Here is a 23916-nt window from a genome sequence, read left to right as displayed (position 1 = left end):
AACCAGCGTCCTCTGAATAGATTTCTGTGCATAGGCACAAAGTATGGATTCGATTTTCACGGGATTAAACTGACCTAGAGAGATTTACAGTGTGCTGGTTCAGCTCTTTGTGTCGAATTTTAGTGGTTGGTTCATGATTGCATCCAAGGAATGGGAGCACTCGCTGCAACGAAAAAAAAGGCGGTTTTCTGTTCCGTTTCATCGCAAGAACATGAGACGTCCATTCCAGGTCGTGAAGTATCTGTCATAAAGACGCCAGTTATTTTGAATTGTTCAAGTTATAGACAGATACCCCTAACTGCAATAAGGTGCGTGGAATTTAGTCACAGTGTTCTTGTCACGGTCCCTCAGGCGATCGACCAGTTGGGCGTTTGCTTTTTTATTGCTTCTGAACACTAGTCACACACTGTTGAAGTATCTCTTGAGTTTGAAGTGGTTTTGAACTTTCTGCTGAATGACCAATATGTTCAAGCACAGGGGGACAATAAGTATCTTCAGTTATTTGTGTTTTTCTCTATGACTGCCTGGTTTGGTGTTCATGTCAACGCGTGGAACCGAAAAGAACACGCAAACATCAATCTGTGGTCAGCAAAGCCCCAAGCTAGCGCCTGTAGTTTGAGAAATTACGGTTACGTTATTCCGTTTGGCTTACTGATCTGTCTCTTACTGCACACTTCGGCACTACATACATGGTATGCAGCTGCACCGAATTTTCACCTAACTGTCGTTGGTTCGTCCGCTGAGCTAGGCAAGTTGGTTACAAGCTTACCTTGCTCAGCGAACGAACTATCGACTATGCCACCTGAGCAGCGAAATCTCACCTTTTCGTCCATTTTTTTTCAATTATCAGCATGGGTCAGTAATATGTTTGAGAATACATCCGTACAAGTTTTTAAGGTAGACAGCTTAGGAGTGAATGAAAACCCATTACACTTGGTGAGTAGGTCTCACTTGCTTTACTCACCATCGCCCCGGAGGTCCATTTCGTTGCAACTCCTAACCGTCTTACATTTCCTCTCTGCAGCCCACTAAATCGCAATGGAGGATGAATACGTCGTGATTGTAAGTTCAATTTCTTCGTAGTTTCATTCTTGTTCAGGAAGAACAGGATCGTCCATATGAGGAGGATTTACTGCGCAATCCTCACAACATCAAATCTTGGCTGCGATATATTGAGATGAAATCGAAATCACCTCCAAAAGTTTTGTATATGCTTTATGAACGTGCGTTAAAACAGCTTCCTGGGAGGTAAGACTGGGTTTGCTGGCTCATGCATTGCCGACAGCTACAAACTATGGTATCGTTATCTGCGATTACGACGCATACATGCCCGTCGTTTGTGTCCTGGTAGCATTTTGCACGAAGAGACCAATAATGCCCACGAGCGTGCTCTGGTTACTATGCACAAGGTTATTCCTTTTTCGTTGTTTAGTTATTTTCCACACAGATGCCACGTATTTGGACCGACTATCTCCTTTTCCTGATGTCGCAAGGTTTCATCACTCGCACCCGCCGCACTTTTGACCGGGCCCTCAAAGCCCTGCCAGTCACACAACATGACCGTATTTGGGGCATTTATCTACGGTTTGCGGACAAGCACGGCAGTGGGATAGGTGAGACGTGTTTGCGCATTTATCGCCGCTACGTCAAATTCGCCCCGGATGACATGGAGCGTTTTGTCGAATTCCTGGTTGGTATTGGAAACGCAAATGAGGCCGCCTTAGTTCTGGCTGATATCATCAACGATGACAACTTTGTCAGCCGTCAAGGCCGTTCGAAGTTCCAACTTTGGCAACAGTTATGCAGTTTGTTGGTGAAAAACCCGTCGAAGGTGGCTGCGCTTAAACCTGACCCAATCATTCGACAAGGGATAAGTAAATATACTGACCAGGTGAGTAAATGTAACAGTTTGATCACATTTTTCCTTGCCCATAGGTCGGTTTGTTGTGGAACTCCCTGGCTGACTACCACATTCGTTGCGGTAACCTTCTGCGCGCCAGGGACGTGTATGCGGAAGCCCTCAATACAGTGATGACCGTACGTGACTTCACCCAGGTATTTGACGCTTATGCCGAATTCGAAGAGTCAGTGGCTAAGGCGAAAATGGAAGCCTTGGATAAATCGCAAAATACTTCGGAAGAAGGTAAGTGACAGACTCGGCCTGGTGTTGTCCTGCTCCTCATTCGGACGCTACACTTGTTCATTATAATTAGCGCTCGTTAGCGGTAGTAAAATGCAATACATCGTGCTCATTGAACGAAAATGTACTGTTATAATTCGGTCGTTTCTACGCGTTCGCTATTGCCCCGTTGTTGTCGGCCATTTAACGACAGATCGGTAATTTTGATCGTTCTCATTATCACAATTCTTACGCTCATTTCGGACTAGAACCTGGCAGGTGTGCGGCAAACGGATGCCTCAACTGAACAGCAATCTCTTTCTAGGTTCGTTCGACCGCAATTGTCCTCTTCACTGTCATTTATCTCAGTTTCTGTTGTGTTATTGAACTTTCTCGTTTTTTTTAACCGAATTGGGTTTACTCTTCAGAGCATATCCCTTGTTTGCTTGATGTCTGTACATTATCATTCGCGATTTCTGCAAACGGTTTCTCTGGTACCATTGGGATTTCGTCGGTGGTACCCACCTTAGTCGATGCAGCAGGTGTTAATAGAGTGAATTCTTTTTGTTTCACAACTCGTCATCTTCCGCTATTCATAGCATTCTGAGAAAGATGCTGCCTCGTCAATTTTAAATCAATCACACGACCATGTGGTGAGGGAGCACTCGACCTGAAATGTGTATTTTGACTAGTCGCAATCGATAGTTAGCTTCTGCACCTCGGACACTTATCATACTTCTGTAATTTATTCAATGGATCCAGTTTTATTCTTTCGATTAATCATTCACTGTACCAGTTCTCCGTGCATTCCACTGAGCACCATTGCTTCATCATGATCATGATGATCACCATCATCGACAACAACACATACTGGGACCTGAATGCCACACAACCATGAGGGATGAAAGTCCTAGGAAAGAGCGGGAAGTAAGGGAAAGGTCAGGAATTCAGTTCGAACAAGCTTTAGATCTTCGAAAGACCTGATCGACAATGGCGTGTCTATACCTCTGAACAACATTATACCTATTTAAGCTCGATTTCGAAGTAAGACGCCATCAGCGGATTTTATCCAGCGTCTATTGCGAATCTCACTAAACCCAGCGCGCAACAACACATGAACACTAGTTAGGCAGCCCAGTAAGGAAGAAATAGCATGTGCACCACTGGGGGCGGCTTCGTACCATGTCCCGCAGTAGGATTAAGTGTGCCCCAACCAAGGAAGCGCCTAGATCGCCGGTTTGACAGTAGCCGTTTTCATTTCACATCTCTGTGTCATGACCTGTCACTAACAGTCGCTTAGAACGACGAAAAATGCTTCATTCGGTTAACGGTGTTCGGGCATGCGTACTACATTCCTCAACCACGTCAACCTGGTAGGGTTAAACTGCTGCTGTAACTATTCAGATCCGTCACCAGGTACCGGCTTACGTACCACCTAGTTGCGAATTCACTGCAGCCAGGTAACTTGCTGTGATACGAAGACAACGGCGATCAAGCAATTGATGGCGCCTAAGGCCCTCAGATTGAAAGAGGCAAGTTTCACAGCCGAACAGTATCAACGCTGTTACATTTACTCTTTAGCTTCAGCAAAATCCTTATCTGATGTTCACAGTTGCAGATAACACCAATTCATCCGCATCTTGCTGGAGCAATATACGAATATCTTCGACAGCCAACTGTTCGAGTTGGACACACGACGAGTGGCACACGACAAACTGTTTGATTTGAGAAGGTTTGCTGTTTTTGAGTTTGTCTTATTCTTCTCGCTAAAGAACCCGCTCACCGCGTCCACACTATTACCAATGATAACGATAATAGCAGTGGATAAATAACGGTAATACTGAACTTACGTATAGTCATGGGAGCATCCGTTTATTCCTATCGCCATTTGTTTCTACGATTGTTAACCAATAAAATGAAATAATCGCGTTCCAGCATGAACCGCATGGGTGGGAGAACTTTATTGAAATTTCGGTGGGTATGCTTCCCCTTCGTGTCTTCACCGTTTTTGCATTCCTCACCTTACATGACCGTGAAAAACCTATAATAATGGAAAATTTGAAAATTTCTTTTTTTCTTTCGCTTGTGCCTTCATCGTACTTTGTTGTTTAGACGAATTGGATGTGGAGCTACATCTCGCCCGACTAGAAGCTCTTATGGATAAACGCCCACTCCTTCTGAACAGCGTTCTGTTGCGTCAGAATCCTCACAATGTTTCCGATTGGTTGAAACGCGTTGAACTCGTAAAACCTCAAGGAGCGCGCGAGCAAATCAATACATTCATGGAAGCCATAACCTCGGTGGACCCGGGTACGTCTCGTACGCCGACTTTTTTATTGGTCGTATTATCTGCAACAATAGGTACATCTGGGAGGGGGGCGAGATGACCCAAGTGGTTAGAGCGCGAATCTACTGACCGGAAAGTTCGTGGTTCGAAACTGCCTCTCCACTTCCCCTGTCTAGACTTGGGCAACCTGACAGTATCCTAGCCCTCTTGCTTCCTTCGGGCGGCATGGTAGTTAGGCACGTGAAGTGTGCTACAGCTGGACGAAACACATCTGGCGGGTATGCCTTTGGTTATCGCTGTTTATTCCTTCCTATGCATTTCGGTTCGGAGAACGGTCACAGTCTTTTCTCCGCCTGACTTCCCAAGCCCAGTGAACTCAAATGTCTGTGATACACTGCTCTAACTTGACTGTAACAAAGACGAATAACTTTTCGACTTCTGCTCAGCCGTGGTTCGAAATTGTGTGCTATCTGTGTACCATCACTGGTTCCGTGATGCTGTTGTCGGTCACTCAAACAACATTTTGGAGCCTGCTTATTTGCCTGTTTTTGTCTCTCCTAGAAGTACCATCGTAGCTAGAGGACGATCGGGTCTGTCGGATGTTTCCAACATTGTCGGCAGTTGCGTGTCCAACTTAGTCTTCACCTGAACACACAATCTAGTTCTAATACCCTCCTGTATGCATTACTGAGTTGTCGGGTTTTAGGTTTTTCGTCGAAGCTTGAACTGACTGGTAGCCCTCAGGCTTCCTATGGCTACCAAGACAATTACATAGCGAAGGGATTTATCGGCTGTATTTTTCGAATAATCGATTTTCCGGGGATTGTTTGAGTCTGTTGGATAGTCGCCAATCAGTGAACTACCTTCGATCTGTCCGATCACTAACCGTTACCACCTTTCTTCCAGCGTCGCGTGTAAAATAACCAATGATACCGATAGGAAATACACTTTCTCATCGATCTTGAAGCTGATGCTCTTTTCAGAAACAGGTGCTTCAGCATAGGAGGACGCATGGCAAATCTCGTGCTTCTGGTTTTGTTAGGGGATTACACCCCCAACTGTTGGTTACATTGCCACTGTGAGGGCCCCTCTATCTTTGGTCACCACTTAACGCGGCTACACTTGTCAATCGGTCAGACGATAATACAGTCAAGATAGCTACTTGTGTAAAATAGATGGAGGTTGGTGAATCTGGTGAGTGTCAGCGCGCATAATGCGAGATAAACAATGTACGGACTTTAGAAGATTGTGGCGTAGAAGAGCTCCTGTCCCCAATTTCAGTGTTAGAGCCGAAATCCCGGTACTTATGCCATAGACATGACTCTTTGAACGATATAGACTGAAGGGTTTGACTGAAGCTTCCCTAATCACTCATGCTATTCTAAAACGGTTGACTTATTACAGCAAGTCATCTAGAATTAGTTTGACTATCAGATTTCGAACTCCGTAGGCACTCACCCTATTCCGTTTTTACATTTTTTTTTACAAATTCCAGGATTAAAACATACATGATACTTGCAGAAAACAACTATATAAGGCTCTCAAGTGAACCATTCCTTGGACATCTACCTCTATCACATCAACCTCAAAGTTAGGCAAGCTATGCCCAGACTCTGCAACCGTTCATTATTAACACTCCGATTCACACATCAGACTCCTTCCGGTCATTATTGATCAGTGTTTTTCCCCAGAGTAGTGAACTCTTGACTCGTGCGTTAAACTTGATGCTAAAACAATAGTTTCCATACTTTTCCTCCCATCTACAGCGAAGGCTACTGCTGGACGACCATCGGCGTTGTGGGTCGGTCTGGCCCAACTCTACGAGAAACATAAACAGCTGGATGATGCACGGGTCGTGTTTCAGAAAGCAACCGGCGTCACATTTGTTCATGTGGAAGACTTGGCATCGATCTGGTGCGAATGGGCAGAAATGGAACTTCGCAATGAGTAAGTGCTGATAACATTCGGGGGAGATCTCTTTTCATGCTCAACCATTAGACCCGTTAAATAGTGGATGGATAGCTTTTTTTAGGATTGCAACTATTTGACATCCGAACATCCAACAGTGTTGTAACCTCTGACCCATAAACCAAACAGTATCATAACTTGGTGTCGTGTGGGAAGGCAGTAATTCCATGAACTCATCAAGAGCGGTCCAAGAAAATTTTAGTCATCGGGTCTCTTTTACAATTTTACAAACCATAGTAGTAAATAGCTCATATCATCAGTTTTCATGGTAATTAGGAGAAACACAGTGAAGAATTGTGATCCTGTCTTGTAAGGCTTCCAGTGTACACATCATGAAGATCAGCATAGGTAAAATATGATTATAGGCGGGATCAGAGTCACTCTGTCGCGAGCGATGATAGCAGTGTCGAACTGGTTACGCCGAGTGTAATCGACAGCTTGAATCAGACGCTTCTGAATGCACAACGCAGGCCCGTTACTTGTAACAGCCACTGGTCCTGTGGTGGTCGCAGGACTCTTGGTAACTTCAGACCAAAACAGTGAATGCCATAGAAAGATCTACTGGTTGTCCTGCCTTACAACGGAAGTGCAAGATACCTGAGGAAGCAACTTTACCTTGTCGTTGTTTTATACCCTGTTATCTCACACTCCTTTTGTACCTTTCATCTTTTAGTCGTCCGGAGGAAGCCCTGCGACTTCTCGGCAAGGCAACAACAGCACCTCCACGCAAAGTTGATTACTATGATCGATCAGTACTTTGTCGTTATACCCTGTTATCTCACACTCCTTTTGTACCTTTCATCTTTTAGTCGTCCGGAGGAAGCCCTGCGACTTCTCGGCAAGGCAACAACAGCACCTCCACGCAAAGTTGATTACTATGATCGATCAGAACCTGTGCAAGCTCGGCTACACAAGTCTCTTCGAGTGTGGACCCTCTATACAGACCTCGAAGAGAGTTTCGGGACATTTGAAACCACCAAGGTGAGAACTACGCCTTCAGGTTTTCTTAACTGTGAAATGGTAAATGCAATTACTTCGTCCGCCGTGTTGAAGCTTGAATAGCACTCAAAGTAACAGAAGTCGTAGTTCAACGGTATGTTATGAGGGACCCTGTATATATCTGACGAGAATTATCGTCTACATCTTTGTACTGTCCAAAGCTTTACAAAACGGTCCATAAACTGTGCTCCTCGGCTATTCTAATCGGCTAGAGTTCCCACACTCTCTCATTTTCCGTTCACCGAAACTGACTCATGGTTTCTAGTTGGTAAAGTGAAGTGAGCTTCACTATTTTGACCGCATTGTGGCTATTCTGTTTGTCTTTCCGTTTTTCCCGCCCTAATTCTATTTTGCGCTTGGAGAGCATTTAATCACCCTACCTACGTAGGTTCCGTCTTCGGGCCTTTTCCTTCTGTCGGTCAGACCCACGCATTGTTCATCCACAACCATATCACTGACCTAATTTGGAAAGTTGCACAGCCCTATCCCAGCTATCTAAAAGCGCTCACATATTTTTATCCAGTCAGCTTTTCCAACCGATTTCGGTGCCCTGATTCGCGCACAGTGTGTGTTTGCTGCCCAGGTTTGCCAACAAATACGCTTCAAAGAAGTAGAACGGATTGTGCTTCATCGGTTCATCATCGATACTTTAGTTGTTGGCCTGTTTTTCTGCGAAATCACAACCCTCCTTTGATCGTAACAATCAATTAGTCAGTGGCTTTCTTATCTCCAAACGCATTTGGAGACGTCAGTGGCTACTGTCTGCGTTTTTTTTATCTCATTGTGTCCCCCGCTCATGGTCCCATATGAACAATGGGGCTATCATCATATCTCACTTGCACACGTATTCATGAGGGCTTCAAGGAACCGTTCGAATTGACCTTGTATATTCTTCTGCATAGGGTCGTCCAACAGCATGGCGTGCTCGACCATCTGTTGGCCACTTGTGTCGTTTTTTCTGTTTCGTGAAGGAATACAACTTATGTACCTGTTAACTTTTGCTATTCACTGACAACGAACTTCTTCATTAAAGGACATTCCTGCGTTCAGATACTATCGGATTCCAATTGTTCTGAGCGTTAAAATTCCTGCAATTTTTGCGAACACGGCTGAGCTGGGCGAGAGAAGTAATAGCAGTCCTACTGGACTTGTAAAAACCTCCGAAATATACGCTGGTGGACCCATCGTGTGAACAGGAAGCACGTTGTAAACCAACCGACTTTTTCTCCGGCTAGTTTTGTGACTCATCACATCTACGATGGGCCATAAATGTGTCCACTAATCAGGACTAATTTGTGATGTTTTATCTTCAATTTACTTTCGTTGGCGGAAACACACTTACTCGCTACTCAAGGCCTAAAATGAACGCTGTCGTGCTCAGTTTTTTTAAAGCTTCCTCAACCAGGCATCTGCAGCACAATGAAGCCAGCCGATGCTAATCGATTTATCAAGAATATGGAGAAGCATATATTGATGGGAGTCATGAGTTCCTTCACCTACATGGAAGATTTCTAGAAACGAAGCTAGGAACAACCTATGTTCAAATGAAAACTGATTGCTCTTGCGACACGGGATATTGCAGAGTTATGAAATCGCGAATCAGAAGTGTACTGGCCGCGTACACATTCACGCACTTCCAGACACGTGTACTCGCTAGCGTATAAAGAGGGCACATTCGTAAGCTCACACCGAAAACTCTGGGGTTTCTGATAGAGCTCTATATGAAAATAGTAAATCGTTCAGCTGTAGCACCCTTTCGGTGCCTAGCTGCCATGCCACCCGAAGGAAGCACGTGGGCTGGAATACTGTCAGGTTGCCCAAACGTAGACAGGGAAGGTCAAGATGCTGGGGTTGGTTTCGAACCACGGACCCTGCGGTCAGTAAATTCGCTCTCTAACCACTTGGGCCATCTCGTCTCAGCTCTATATAACTCAGTGGTTAAGTTATGAGGTCATTGACCGGATTGTCCGTGGTTCGAAACCAACCCCAGCATCTTGACTGCTCCTGTCTAGGCTTGGGCAACTAGGTAGTATTTTAGCTCTCAGGCCTCCTACGGGTCCCATGGCGGCTATGTACTGAAAAGGTGTTACAAATAAGCCATTAGTGTCATGATTTCTTATTCATCTCTACAGACCGAATCCAGTCTCAAACTGATGTACATCAAGAGTTGGCTTGTGAAATTCAGAAACTGTTATCGCGTCCGCAGTCAACACAAAGTACTAAGCAAAAAGGGGTGTCCATTGTCACTGGGAACAGTTGCGATCCTTTCAGCTCGATCTATTTCTTGGTATGTACATTGCGGACGCAAACCATCAGGTTTAGGCGACGAACACGAGTTCTCTGTTGGGGCTCATCAACCTTATGTTCTACTTGTGGGTTTCATCATATGCCTAAGTATTTACTTTCTCTTTGAAAGATACCACCAAGGGATGCAGTAGAGTTCCGGTTCTTTGTCACACCTGTTTCCACCTATGAGGCATATGCGTGGCCCGCATGATATTCAAATCTAATTACGATTAAATGACCCGACCGTCGAAATCCAAGTGTCTTTCTGTGGAAACAGACCCACTGGAAAAATGAGATGATATCTCAGTTATACTCTGGCGTGCCTCCCGTATTTGCTTTTCTTCAAGCAATCGTATGGCGTGAATTCTGCCTCACATTTGAGTTTGATTTGATGTTTGATACATGCAAAAACTTTTTCTAAATATATAATTTACCACTTATGTTGACGGTCGGTGGGAGTCTATGGAACAGATTCTATAATCATTCCTGACAGCCTCTCCGGTCATTTATTAGGCTGTCCTGATCTCACCGGTACACTTGCTCATTTCCTATTGGTCATCACCTTGATTATTCTGTGGTTTAACTTTCATACAGGCTGCCTATGATCATATGATTGACCTTCGAATCGCCACTCCACAAATTATCATGAACTACGCCTTGTTTTTGGAGGAACAAAACTATTTTGAGGAAGCCTTCAAGGTGAGTGTAACTGAAAGTGATTGTGTTTTGCACCAAAGCTATCACCTTCAATGCTTAGTTGCCCAATCTTCCGTTTCCCCGTCGTCTCTAGTGCTTGGCTAGGGTTCCCACACTCTTCCATTTTCGTTCACCGAAACTGTAGCAGCTGTACTCAACGTACTTCTGATTAATGCTCCCTTGTTGATAAAGTGAAGTGGCGCTGTTTGTACTCTCTAGAAGGTTGCTCACTTGCAGGGATGAGAGCTTCAGGATGCTTGCTATCTACCAATGTCCAGTTTCCCTCGATTGATGATTTCCTTAGCTAGACTTCTTCGACCTAGTGCTCGATTATCTCATGACTCCTGTCAAATGTATATAGTAGTAAACAGCTGGATATCTAGACAGCAATCGCCTCTTTTCAGTCTCCATTTTCGGTCAGCTTCGTTGTTTCTTTTTGCTGGAAAGAGCCACTCGTCTCTAGAAACAACTGCTTTCTCGAGATAATTCCGTGTACGACCTTACCGAGAGACCGTTGTGGTTCGCTGTTGCCGTAGAAGGGTTGTACTGCACTGGAGTGGAATTATTCTACGCAGAAGTCGTCGGTGTAAGATTATCCATCTAAGCAACTGAGGAGTGTTGGCGATTTTGGAGAGTATGGTTCTGGTAATTTTGCCACTTCTGTCTAATATTATAAGCTCAGGGTCCTGTCTTTTTTTCGAGTTATGGACTCGAACATTTCACTAACCTGGATATTTTCTATTGAAGCTTTGCGGTTCGTGTGTAGCGTTTTTAAGTTTCTAACTCATTTTGCTCGTTCAAAGACCATACATGATAAAAATATGTTGTTGTTGGGTTCAGGACATTTTCGATGGAGATATCATCCTGTAATTAAAATCATTTTATGATGAAAAGCTGAGAAGCACTGTGTGTCTGCTTCTACCTTATTGGGAATCGGCAGCCCCCCATGAAGCTCCAGGGATTTTCCAACTAGCGACCTCGCCTTATGTTCTGAACACAACCGATCCTGCGATTCCAACCTGTGCTCCACCCAGTGGCGTCACAGATGCTACCCAACTATAGTCATAACGACCTTTCTATCGACTTCGCCTAAACTGAACTGAACGATGCCCACTGTAAGATCCGGGCAGCTAATTGTCTCACAGGACAGTTGGTGCTATCTGACTACACGCAGTTCGTATCCACTGGGCACTTGATTATGTATTGAAAGCTTTCAAGAATTGGCTTTATAGACAAACGGGTTGATAAACATCGTGAATGAAGCAAAACGTACAATCAATTATGCTTCCCGTGCTTCGCCTTCGCACGCGTCGATCAAGAAGCTCAGACGATTAGTGGGATCCGTGAGTGACCTTCTGGTTAAGCCCCTGAGAAACGTCCAGTAATGTAAAGGGTTACCTTCAGACGTGGATACTCCTCTCTGGGGCGTGCCCATGCAGAGGTTAAGTAGCTTCGGGAGATGTTGATATGGTAGAGACGCCGAGTGTGAACTTTTCGAAGGCATTGCAGGATAGTTGAGGGTAACAGCCCCTTCCTGGTCCGCTGGATAAGAAGGTCTCACAGATTTTCGGGGTCTCCGGTCTGTGGCAAAAGCACAACCCTGAATTTTAGCCGTCTCTAAACAGACCTTGACCATCTCCATCTCCAGCATCTCAGTTGTGCCGTCTGATCAATTGGAAACTCTTGCTGGAGAGTCAGGGGGGAGTAATTAAGTGAAGGAAGGTCAGGAAAATTACCAGAAAGTTCGCTAGGCATGGCAGGAACGTCGTTCGCACTGTATGTTGGGCGTTGCGATGACGTTTTTGATTATTTTTTTGATTAATTTTCTCTCACTGCTTGTATGGATTCACGTTCCCAAGACAGCGAATGAAGTAATATCGATCGTACCGGATCTTATCGGACTGTAACATGACCCAAATCCTGGTCCCAAAACTCTTGGGTTGCTTGGGTGGAACAACACTGACTGAATCCGTGTCAGTAATTGTTGATAGCTTTCTGTGGAAGAGTTACACGGCCTACCCTCACAAATAGGTGAAATCAGGATGTTACGGGCTACAGTGCTTATCACTTCCGGGGTGCTATGGTTAGACTCGGGACTGCTGTTAAAGAGTCCGCTAAAACAATTCGCGCTTACTGTATGAAAAGTTGGTGTAAAGACTGGTGGAAATCGTTGTCGCCTGAAGTGGTTCGAACGATATCTTGACTGAACAAGCTGGTGAATTAATGGGATAAATCGTGGATAAAAATTTGGATACGCAGAATAGTCTGGGTTATCTGTGATGAGATCTTCAAACTGAACTCTTCCACAGAAACACTGAAGCTTGCAGCGCTTGGTTATGGATGGCTGACTTTTTTGAAGGCTCAATTGCTTATTTTCCTTGAACCGCAACAACAGCCGTCCCCTTCTGCGGGGAATGTTCTTCAGAAATTCCTTGAACCAGCTGTCCCCTTCTGCGGGGAATGTTCTTCAGAAGATGTAGCTTTCTGACCGGTTTTCCTTGAAGCACCACTCCGGAATAGATAGCCTTGGCCGATCCCGTCAAGTGGTATCCCCAGGTTACGGAACAGCGAACTCTTGTGTACTGTGTCACTATCTTTCATTAGTCAGCATGCACCCAGTATTTGTCCCCCTAAGGAATCTCCGAGTTACTACTGTTCCTGTCGTTAGTATTGTTATGATAGCGTTATTGCCCATATTTTGTTGAGGTTTTAATTTCTCTCTTTGAATATCATGTAAGGAATCTCCGAGCTATTACTACATTACTACGCTCACTACTCTTTCTGTCGTTAGTATTGTTACGATTGCATCATTACCCATATTTTGTTGAAGTTTTAAGTTCTCTCTTTGAATGTCATTTGATTGGTCTCCACTTTTTTTTCGTGAACCTCTCTTGTATTTCAGGCCTATGAAAAAGGAGTTGCATTGTTTCGTTGGCCTAACGTCTACGACATTTGGGCAGCATATTTGGCCAAGTTCATTGAGCGTTACGTAAGTTTTGCTTGCTTCCTACTTCCTTGGTCAGGGAGATGTTTTTCTGTGTGAAATAACGGTTAAATAATAGAATGTACTTGTGCACCTGTTAACCGCACTACAAGAATGCTTCAATTCCACATATTACCGCTCGTTTGGGGCGCATCAGACTTTTGGGTCAGCCTTCACTCAATCACTTGAATGTGCATCGTTCAGCTGTAGCACGTTTTCGGTACCTAGCTTCCATGCCACCCGAAGGAAGCACGAGGACTGGGCTGCCGCCAGGTTTCCCAAGCCTAGACAGGGTATGTCTAGATGCATGCATCCGGGTTCGAACGACGGACCTTCCGGTCAGTAAATTTGCGGTCTGGCCACTGGACTATCTCGCCCTCGAATGTGCGTTGTTCAAATCAGACCGAAAGATGTGTCACAATCACTTTACGTGCCACATTTACTGAAACATCATCCTTCGAGTTACGGGCATGCCAGAAGGGCCAAAGAGCAGCAACCAAACGAACAGTTGTCAAGTTCCATATTTCGAGTCATCGTATTATTAGGCGGTCTATGGGTGTCTTCATGCTGTCGCCTGCTAAAGCATTTGGGGGTAGTAGGATGGTCAGAGGAACATCACTCTCTTACTTAGAGAAGGGGCCTGGACATTTTCGCCTGAAAGCATGCGTTTGCAGGGTTCGGTGATCCGGTCGCTCCATGGATTGCCATGATCGACGGCAAATTCTGTTTTATGGTAGAAAGCCAAGAGCCTGGTGTTGCTCAACAGACACCTGCTGTTCGCAGCTTTTTGAGTTCGCCTTACGTTTCACAGGAGCTAAGAAAATCCACTCTACCAGGCTGATAAGACTTGAGTCATTGGACGTGTTTGTTTTTTTAAGGAGACGCTGACATCTGTTGTCTTGCGGATCTAGCCTTTGGGTCAGGGGCCGAAGGTTGGGTCGGGCTCCATCTGCGACACAAGTCGCTGGAAAGTATCCAAAATTGTCTTGTTTGACAAGCAAGGCGGAGGCTTTCATCTCATTGCTCTTCCATTATCTTCTATTCTTGCCCGTCGTGAGTTGTTTTCCTTGATTTCTGGGTAACGCACACTGCAGTGGTGCAGAAATACGCCATGTGCTGTCTTTACTTATCGAGCAATCTAAAAGACGTCATTATGTCATCTGGAGGCTACCCTATATGATTCGACCACAGTCATTAATGAATCATGTCACAGGTTTCTACAGATGGTGAGCCATTGTGAAAGACTGTCGGTCTTTGCTCAGAGGACATCAAGTCACAGTTATCACGAATTAATTCAGTGACCAATTCGCTTCACGCTACTCATCACGAGGACAATAGTAAGACTTGGAAAGAACTTTTCATGATAGTACACGCTGCACGCAAAAGGATTAAAAACAAAATTCTTCTCCGAAGAGAATGGAGTTTTTTGGATCAGTACATCTGACTCATCCGAGGAGAGACGTGGGAATCAGAAGCGTAAACTAAAAGTCAATCGACGAAGGGACCCTGCAGAACTTTTGCGCCAAATCAATAGAGAAAGTGAAGCCTTGGTGTTACATGGGAAGGAGATGTACTCTGATTCGCAATTTTTCCGACCCTGTTGACAGGTGGAACATTTCTAAGAACACTTCTGCTGGTTAGAATGAGTTATCTAGAAGCTGATGTGTTGCCCAGCTATCCACCGTTGGAATCAGATGTCGCGTTGGGTGTAAGCCCAGTCAGATGGAGCCAAACTCCGGGCCAATACTTCCTTCTCTCTTCTCTTTTCAAAGACAGGAGTGAAACTCTTATCTCTGCCCGGAGAAGCTTTTTACAGCATGAGTGATAAGCCGAAGAGGTAATAATACATCACTTTTATTGGTATTTTATCATCTGTGTACTTAAAGAAGGTTTGGGGATCGAGAAATACACTCATTTACAAATCAGTTTGGTTTTCACGGGAGACTCAATTGAATCTCTCGTTTATGATGTCCTCTAACTGAATGTGCTGCACACAGGCCGCCTCATGATTCAGTTGGCACGATATTCGAGATATCACTCAAGAAGGGCGAAACCGGTTGTGGGCTGTCGAAGAGTTTTCAACAACCTTGTGAAAAAGTTTGGGGATCTTTTGTGGTTCCGTTGCGTACGGTCCGCTTCAAGGTGTCAGTATAAACCAGCAAGCGCTTAACAGACAGGATTTCACTCTTGTTTGATGCGAAAGATACTAGAAATTAGGCAAGTTCGACAGCGGTGAACGATTTTCTTTTGGTTTGGTTTCTCTAAGCGCCCCGCTTAACTACTTGCTTTTCTGGGAAGTACCAAATAAGAACGCAAATATTTTGTGAGCACAGTGTTCTCACTCTGAGAATTGGTTTGAACCATACAGACAACTGTTCCAAATGTTACCAATATCAATTGATGTCCTGGAAGGGTTCCCGATCTCCCCTTCTGTTCGCACTTCGTGATTGGTGATACAATGGATAGGACTTTCAAAAGCTGAGAACCTATGAGATTATGCTTCTTTTAGATGGTGTGCTGTTTGCTAACCAACTGTGAGCACGCGGATTACGTCACTCCTCTCAGTTCCTTGTACTCTGTAGTATGAAAACTGTTAGAGAGCGTAGGTATTTATGTAATGGGCTGTGCACCGTCAGACTGCAGCCTCATTGTACGGGGCCGTGCGTGAGATTGTCGGTGAACTCATCTACTTACGAACTGTCGTGCCTTCCTTGAGGCAGATGAAGTAGCTTTGTGAAAAAAAGCAAAGCTTAAACTTGTTGGGAGCTTTTCGAAATGAAACATTGTTACTCAGTGACAAACCTGGTACCTGTCGAATTGTTCACTGAGCTTGGCACTTGTTATAAAATTATGCCCGCCCCCAGGAACCAACGAACGAAAATCCGCAGATGTGGACGCGCTCACATAAACCTGTGCGCCACATGAGTGCAGCTGTGGTACAAAGGCAGGGTGTAGCGATGGTCTAACGGGTCGACGCGTAGCTAACCCTCCACGATCACTGATCGTGTCACATGCTGTGAGACAAAAGTAATGATCAGTTGGAAAAAATGGTCACAAAGCCCATGCAGGAATAACGTATGAAGGTCTCAGAAGCGCGGTATGGCTGACTAATATTGCGGATTCAAAACGCCATGTTTCAACAAAAATAACACATGATTTTGTAATGTACTACTCATAAGGTTGCTGAAAATCCGTCGATAACCAGCGACCGGTTTCGCTCTTCTTGGGGCTCATCAGGTGGGCGCAGTCCCCGGGTTTCTGTCAACCTTATGTTCTACTTGAAACCAAATTGCACGAAATTAGCGAATATACACTCATTTGCAAAGTAATTTGGTTTTTTGAGAGACTCACCTGGAACGCATCTGAATCTCTCGTTTGTAATGTTTTGGGGCAACTGAAAACATCACAACTGAGCGATTCAGCTGGGTTTCAGGTGAGTCTCTCGAAAAACCAAATTAGCTCGTAAATGAGTGTATATTCGCTAACACATGATTTCTTTGTCTCGGTTGTATTTTCCCTCACGCCCCCACCATCTTTTCCTTCTTGATGATACCGTTATACCTACTCTTCACTTCAAGGGTGGAACCAAACTGGAACGCGCTCGTGATTTGTTCGAACAATGCTTGGAGAAATGTCCCCCCAAATTTGCCAAAGGTTAGTCATTCTTAGCGAACAACACTCAGTTGCATAGCAATTTAGTTTTGACCGGAGAACCACCTCGAACACAGCTGAATCTCTCGTTTATGATATTTTTTTTAATTTTCACCATTATCGTTATTGTTTCTATGTTATTGCTTTTAGTACGAATACTATTGCCATTGAATGAGATCTCTCAGTTGTAGCACCCTTTCGGTGCCTAACTGCCATGCCACCCGAAGGTTGCACGAAGGCTGGGATATTGCTAGGGTGCCCAAGCCTAGACAGGGGAAGTCGAGAGGCGGAGTTCGGGTTCGAACCACGGACCTTCCGGTCAGTAGATTCGCGCTCTAACCACCTGGGCCATCTCGCCATTGACTAGCCATGAATATATCCAAACTGCCTCTAGAAAATCTAACTAACCCTTTGGGGATACATCCATAGGTTCGCCACTGTGAGGGTCCCCTTCAACGGGTGCATCTTTGGGACCGACTAAAATAGATCTTTTGTCGGAAGTGTGCTCTCTCCTAAGCCCCGGACAATCATCACGATTATTCCCTTTTTTACACGGTTGTATTGGATCTTAACAATGGGAAGGTGTGGTCATCAATTTCATGTTTGCATTTTGTAAGCCTTGCTGGGAATTTCTTTTTGCGTGCTCGTTTTTCGAAACTATCAGGTCGGCATGTACGCCTTTGGGAAGTAACTGATGCAGCGAAGCACGATGAAATGGTGAACTTGGTGTTTCTGCACCAAGCAGTCTACTCGATTTGTCCAGCAGTCATCTCGCGCTAGCTGTTCGCATGTTAAGCGAGTAGTTTCAGCGCATGGGGGCGAGATGAACCAAGTGGTTAGAGTGCGAATTTACTGACCGGAAGGTCCGTGGTTCGAATCCGACCTCTGCCTCTCGACTTCCTCTGTCTCGGCTTGGGCCACTTGGCAGTATCCCCCCAGCCCTCGTGCAACCTTCGGGTGGCATGGCACCGAAATGGTGCTACAGCTGAACGATTTATTTCTTTCAACGCATGGTGTCGTATGTTTTGGTGTAATTTACAGCGCCTTCCGGTGCTGTGTGAGAATCTTTCAACCTAACTCACGGCATTACCAATCATTATATTAGGGCCTATCCCAAAAGCTATAAGACCGTTATGTTCCGTAGACTGAACCCAATGTTGTGGAACCGAAACGCAGCGGGCGAACCTATAGATAAAGCCGTACGAACAGAACAGTGAATTACTGCTAAGAACAGATCCTTTCTTTGGATCACTTTGTAACGAAGCACAATTGCAAGCAGGATTTGAGCAACATTGAATGTGCGTGGATCGTGAACAGGAACACATGGTAACCAGTCAAAAGGAGCTTGCAACACTCCAAGCTTGAAGCTTCTCGAAAAATAGGAAAGGTCGCATCATATTCGTACAATATGCACCCTGTCTTTACTGATTTAGAACCGACAGAATTGAAGGCGAGAGTGAAAGTGCGTTGAAGGTCGCCTTACTTGGGGACTCAAACACCCCGATTCATCAAATCTATCGATGACAATATACTGTCATACTGTGGACAGATACTTCGCCCCTATTTTTTTCAGGGTCATTCAGCGAATTTTGTATTTCTAGATGGACATTCACCCGTGAACAGTACGGAATGGCAGCCACCGTAGTCAGTAGAGCACTCAACATGCGCTGTAGACGATCCCACAAACCCCTGCCAGCTTGCACCGCAATAATGGCTTTCGTGGACGTTTGTGCCACAGAATCTCTGACCCAGCGGCGAACCTTTTTCCTCATGAATGAATGGACGGAACATCTTTCAAATTGGGTGAATAGGTCGTTCTCAGTCTGCAAGTGCCGCTCCAAATGAGCATATATCTGTTTAAACAAAGCAGCAATTTGGAACGGATGATTTTATTTGCCTTAGAGGTTGACAGCACTGTGTTGCATCAGTATATTGACCAATAGTTATTCTCGTCATTCGTCCTTTATCAGGGTCATCTCTTCACTCCACGCGTCCGAGTTGGTTGATTTGCGCGCAGCACATACAAGTGTTTGGTATCAAATTGGACCCTGAATTAGCCGACTAGGCTGTAGTTATTGGGGGACCTTGAAATGGTCTGCCATTCCCCATATGGCAACGTTTTCCTGAGAAACTTTAAAAACCTGTAAAATTCAAAACGGCCAAACATCGCTCAAGTTCGAATGCCATTGCCGGGTTAGACGTGTTGTCACAGGTGCGTCATGCTTGCACTGGTGAATCATTCGTTACACGCTCGTCTAACATCTGCGGTGTCCGGAGTTCAATCCCCGGCACAGCCCAGGATGTGCACTGTCAGTTTGATCTAATAAGAGCGAAACTCGAGTTCACTACTTCCCTCTCTGGTGTAGACTAAGCAGAATAACTGCGCCGGGATAGGTGGAGGACTGTTCAAACGGTGATAATAATGGCGCGAAAACCACTAAGCATCAGGGATCTCGAAAGTCACAATCAGTTGGTCAGCTGATCAGCTGCCGTGTACAGTCGCCTGTTATTATGTCAAGCTTTACTTGATTTGGATGCTTCCTTTTATTGTAGAGGGCTACTTCAACGGTTCATTTTCAATGCCTTTTGCACGGTTGTCCTCAGCTATATTACTGCGGGTCAGTAATTTACTTGTTGCCCAACCACCCTCAAACACTAATGTCCAATGAATGAATGTGTAAATGGTGGATGTCGCTTAACTCAACTTTCTAACTCCAGTCTGTATCACAGCTTCATGGTTCCTTCGAAACAACTAGCGCCTATCTATCAGGACAGGTCACGTTCAGTAGGAGAAAAGTCCGTTACTTTTGATGATGGGTGCGGCGAGAGCGTTAATGACTCTCTACGTTCAAAGTTAGTCCATGGGTATACAGCATTGCCGTTATGGTATCTAGTCTTTTTAGATAAACCAGCCATTTCCAGAGGCACAAATTATCCCAGCATGATTCAGGGCATTTTGTGCCCTTGGGTGGGATGGTTGGATAAGTTTTCGTGTTGAAGGGAGGTTTGTCACGGAGCAATGTGCGATGTCTCTAGCTGCATCAGTTTGGTCAGTGGAGGCTGTCGGAATTGGGAAAGTAGCTGTTCTACATTCGAGGCGTTGATCGTTTCAATGCACTGTCGACCGTGCTGGTAGGTTGACTCTTTGCTAAATATTTTTTACGATATACACGGAGAAGACTAGCCCGAATGATCGAGCTTCGTTTTCTAAGGTCTTCTAAGAAGTTTAACAGCTAAACTATCCCATCATCGGATGCACATTCTTGGTAGTGGACTGCTGAAACCACCATTATGAGGGTTTTCGCACTTCGTTGCAATCCAATTCAGATTTCCAGCTGGTTTATACTACTTGTCCTTCGGGGGGGGGGGGGGGCTGGAAAATGGCTGTCTGCAGTATCTTACGATTGCTGGACACGTTTATGTTGTTTAATGCTGTCATGGTTACAACAGTCTGAGCAATCGCCTTGATTCTCTAACAACCGCATTCCTGTTTTTTGTCTCCTTGAAGCACTCTATCTGCTTTACGCGCGACTGGAGGAGCAACATGGTTTGGCTCGTCGTGCGATTCGTATCTACGAACGAGCCACCGAGGCTGTGCTGCCCGGCGAACGCTTTGATGTAAGTGTTGCTCTGTTATCCTTTTGACATTATATTTCAGAGCTACATGTCCCACCATTTGATGGATGTTCCATGCATTCACACACCCATCTACTCATCTATAACCCAATGGCTCAATTCTATGATTCAAGTGACGTCATGACCTCGCCGTTGCCTACTGTCACTCTTGTCGTCCCCATTCTGAAGGTGAACTTACAAGGAATCTCTTTGGAAATTAATGTATCTCACAAGTCCAGTAGGCCTTTCTCTAATTGATCCACACTCAATTGACCAAGACAATTGATCTGTGCTGCATTGATTGATATCATATCCTATCTAATTGCAAGCCAGTCACATTCATAATCAGCTTCTCGTACCAAGAGAAGAACAATGTCCAACTACTAATCGGTTAGTCGCGGGTTCAAATCACCTTGGAGATACCTTTGGATCCACGCAGTTGGTGATTCCCAACAAAGATGAAACAGCTGTAAATAATGGCTTCTAGTCTTTTTCGTGGGATAAACGGACTCATTCGCAGAAATGTCATTTGATGCACCACTGGTCATTTTGTTCAGCTACTGACGACGTCCTTTGCTCTATCTTACGTTCAAATCCAAAGTACCTGGGACAGGATAGATAGCCATCTCATGAATGTGTCGTTCTGATTCTTTGGTCGCTTCCTTGTGGGGCGAGATGGCCCAAGTGGTTAGAGTGCGAATTTACTGACCGGAAGGTCTGTGGTTCGAACCCGACCTCTGGCACTCAACTCTCCCTGGCAGCATCTCAACCCTCGTGATTCCTCCAAGTGGCATGACAGCTAGGCACCGGTAGGGTGTCACAGCTGAACGAAAAATTCCTTCCTCCTTATGTTAACACTAGTAGTCCCCTAGCCGGGCGGATGTCCGTTGTCTCTTTGAAAACAGCCAAAGACGCAAGCACGAAGGCCTACATGTTTTGGGTTCAGCTCTCAATCCCAGCCAGCCGAAAATTTCTTCCTCCTTATGTTAACACTAGTGGTCCCCTAGCCGGGTGGATGTCCGTTGTCTCTTTGAAAACAGCCCAAGACGCAAGCACGAAAGCCTCCATGTTTTGGGTTCACCTCTCAATCTCAGCCGTCGTTTTCTGTGGGCTGAACAACCATTGCAGCTGAATATTGTGGAATCGCTTCTTTTTCGAACTACAATCCTACTGATGTTCAGCTACTTTCGTTCGAAATTGGACACCGTCTGCCTACCTTTTACTGAAACCTGGCGGCTTTCATTGTGTTGTAGCTATTTCGTCTTACCTGTCGATCATTGTTCGCTACACATCTCTTCAGTTCCAAAGCACTAGGCTACTCATCTTGTTTATTCTCCTACTTGCAAACTGTTTTCCAATAGATGTTTAACATCTACATTCAACGAATTGCTGACCTACATGGTGTTACACACACACGGTCAGCTTACGAACAAGCGATCGAACGACTCCCAGAGGAGCATGCCCGTCAAATGTGCCTTCGATTTGCTGATTTGGAACGAAAATTGGGCGAAATTGACCGAGCACGAGCCATTTACGCCTACTGCTCCCAAATGTGCGATCCGCGGGTACGTTCCTGATGGGTAACTCTTCCCATGGGTGTTTGAATAATGTTTTTCAGCTAGTCCCCTTCACACATTTTGGTGGATAGCAGTGTTGAGTTCTGATTGGCTTGTGTACTCGACTAATGAATTTCCAGGTCTTTGTCTTTGGTTGTTTCTATCTGGTAATGGATTTCGTGGAAGGGGTTCTAGACCATCCACAATCTTGCCTGGACATTTGTTTTTCGCTCATTTAATTGCGCCTACAAAAACCATTTGGGAAGTCACGGAATAATCCTTTTTTAAATCGGGTGTACTCGCTGTGTAAAATCGTCCCCCACCGATCTTCAGCTCCTGTGTATCTATGACAGCCGAAATAGTTCGTGCTGGACAGCTCTCGCCAGATATATTGTGCGGTGGAAGTGCAATGTTATGCTGAAACGTAAAGTAATTGCCGAATGCTCCTGGTAGTCTATTATCTAATGTGTCAACGGTGTTGTTTATGTTGTCTGGGATATGCACAGGCGTGCAGTGGCCTAATTGCTGCTGCACTCCGATTCTATCCCGTCATGTAGCGCAAATGCGTCACTCAGTGCGGTTTTCGGCTACATGTGTCAAAGTTTCCCACCATACGCAGTCACCGTCCTTCGGACCGCGTCCGGTGACCCCGCATGCCCCGACGGTGATAATTCGGTCACCACCGCCTTAATGTTTTTGTCTGTTAACTGCATTGCCGTCAACATCACTCAGTGAGTGAGGAGGCGGGTCTTGGAGGTCATTCTGAATACGTCTTATTACCAATAGAACCAGCATAGATTGAATCGATATTACATCCGCACGTTTCACCAAGTTCACAATATTCGTGCAATGGCGAACAACGGAAGGATTCCGTTGTGCGGTCAGGTGCTGTCATGCTATCGGAAAAAATTGATTCATTTTTTCGTGAACACCGAAAAACATCCCACCAGCGGTTTGCTAAACGAAACCCTTGCTTAAGCGCCTATTGCAAGTAGCCCCATTCCCGCGCGTCAGTTTCTTCAGCCAATGATTCTGTATCTATACAAGAGCCAATTTCCAAAGACTGGCTTCAAAAAACAGGTTTTAAGGGATTCAGTTAGCTGTGTTCGCGTATACCTTGCTCGTTGTGGACTGTTGAACGACTACATGCCAGTGCTCCATACCTGGTCTAGGTTTTTCCATCTCCAAGGAAACGGTGGAACATTGTTAACTATCTGGTTCGTCATATCTCTTCGCCAGCTGCTCGGCGGTCTCACATATGGTATCTTTTCTGTTACAGACAGAACCTCAGTTTTGGCAAGTCTGGAAAGAATTTGAGGTGGCCCACGGGAACGAGGATACCTTGCGTGAAATGTTGCGCATCCGACGTAGTGTGCAGGCCACTTACAACACCCGCGTCAGTTTTATGGCCAGTCAGCTTCAAATCACTGGTGCTGATGGAACGGAACAGGCTACTCGTGAGTTCCTTTTGGTGTTGGGTCAACTCAAAGGCTACCCAGTCGCTTTCCGCTGCTACATTGTGTATGAAAATTCCTTGAGGAATGTGTGAGCATGAGTAGTTATGTTAACTAAACGGAGACAACTCCAGGTCCACTCCCAAATTGTTGTAGTGGAACTTTGTTTCTTTCCGACATGCCTGCTGTCCTATACAGATTTTCTGGATTTGTTTATAGAGCCTTTCTCATATTTTTCTCGTCGTGAGGGACTGGGTCTCGATGTTTGGGAGTTTCCTTAAAACACGTGGGACCTCAGCGTC

General features: G+C 45.2%; 1 protein-coding gene across 1 annotated transcript in view; it reads left to right on the top strand.

Moving 5' to 3' along the window:
* Positions 1 to 23916, top strand: part of T265_12991 (hypothetical protein) — a gene marked incomplete at both ends in the record, with an annotated part of 33941 nt that overhangs the window by 5861 nt on the left and 4164 nt on the right. The window contains 13 exons of the mRNA XM_009166665.1: positions 1068 to 1248; positions 1286 to 1409; positions 1448 to 1891; positions 1936 to 2143; positions 4232 to 4429; positions 6173 to 6353; positions 7184 to 7355; positions 10254 to 10358; positions 13258 to 13344; positions 16917 to 16992; positions 20498 to 20607; positions 21966 to 22169; positions 23440 to 23617. Coding sequence (XP_009164929.1) covers positions 1068 to 1248; positions 1286 to 1409; positions 1448 to 1891; positions 1936 to 2143; positions 4232 to 4429; positions 6173 to 6353; positions 7184 to 7355; positions 10254 to 10358; positions 13258 to 13344; positions 16917 to 16992; positions 20498 to 20607; positions 21966 to 22169; positions 23440 to 23617 — 2268 coding nt within the window. The remainder of the gene's footprint in view (positions 1 to 1067; positions 1249 to 1285; positions 1410 to 1447; positions 1892 to 1935; positions 2144 to 4231; positions 4430 to 6172; positions 6354 to 7183; positions 7356 to 10253; positions 10359 to 13257; positions 13345 to 16916; positions 16993 to 20497; positions 20608 to 21965; positions 22170 to 23439; positions 23618 to 23916) is intronic.

This window comes from Opisthorchis viverrini (assembly GCF_000715545.1).
Source record: "Opisthorchis viverrini unplaced genomic scaffold opera_v5_29, whole genome shotgun sequence".
Classification (NCBI taxonomy): Eukaryota; Metazoa; Platyhelminthes; class Trematoda; order Opisthorchiida; family Opisthorchiidae; genus Opisthorchis; species Opisthorchis viverrini.
The sequence above is the reverse complement of the archived record's forward strand: the minus strand, read 5'-3'. Positions and strand labels throughout refer to the sequence as shown.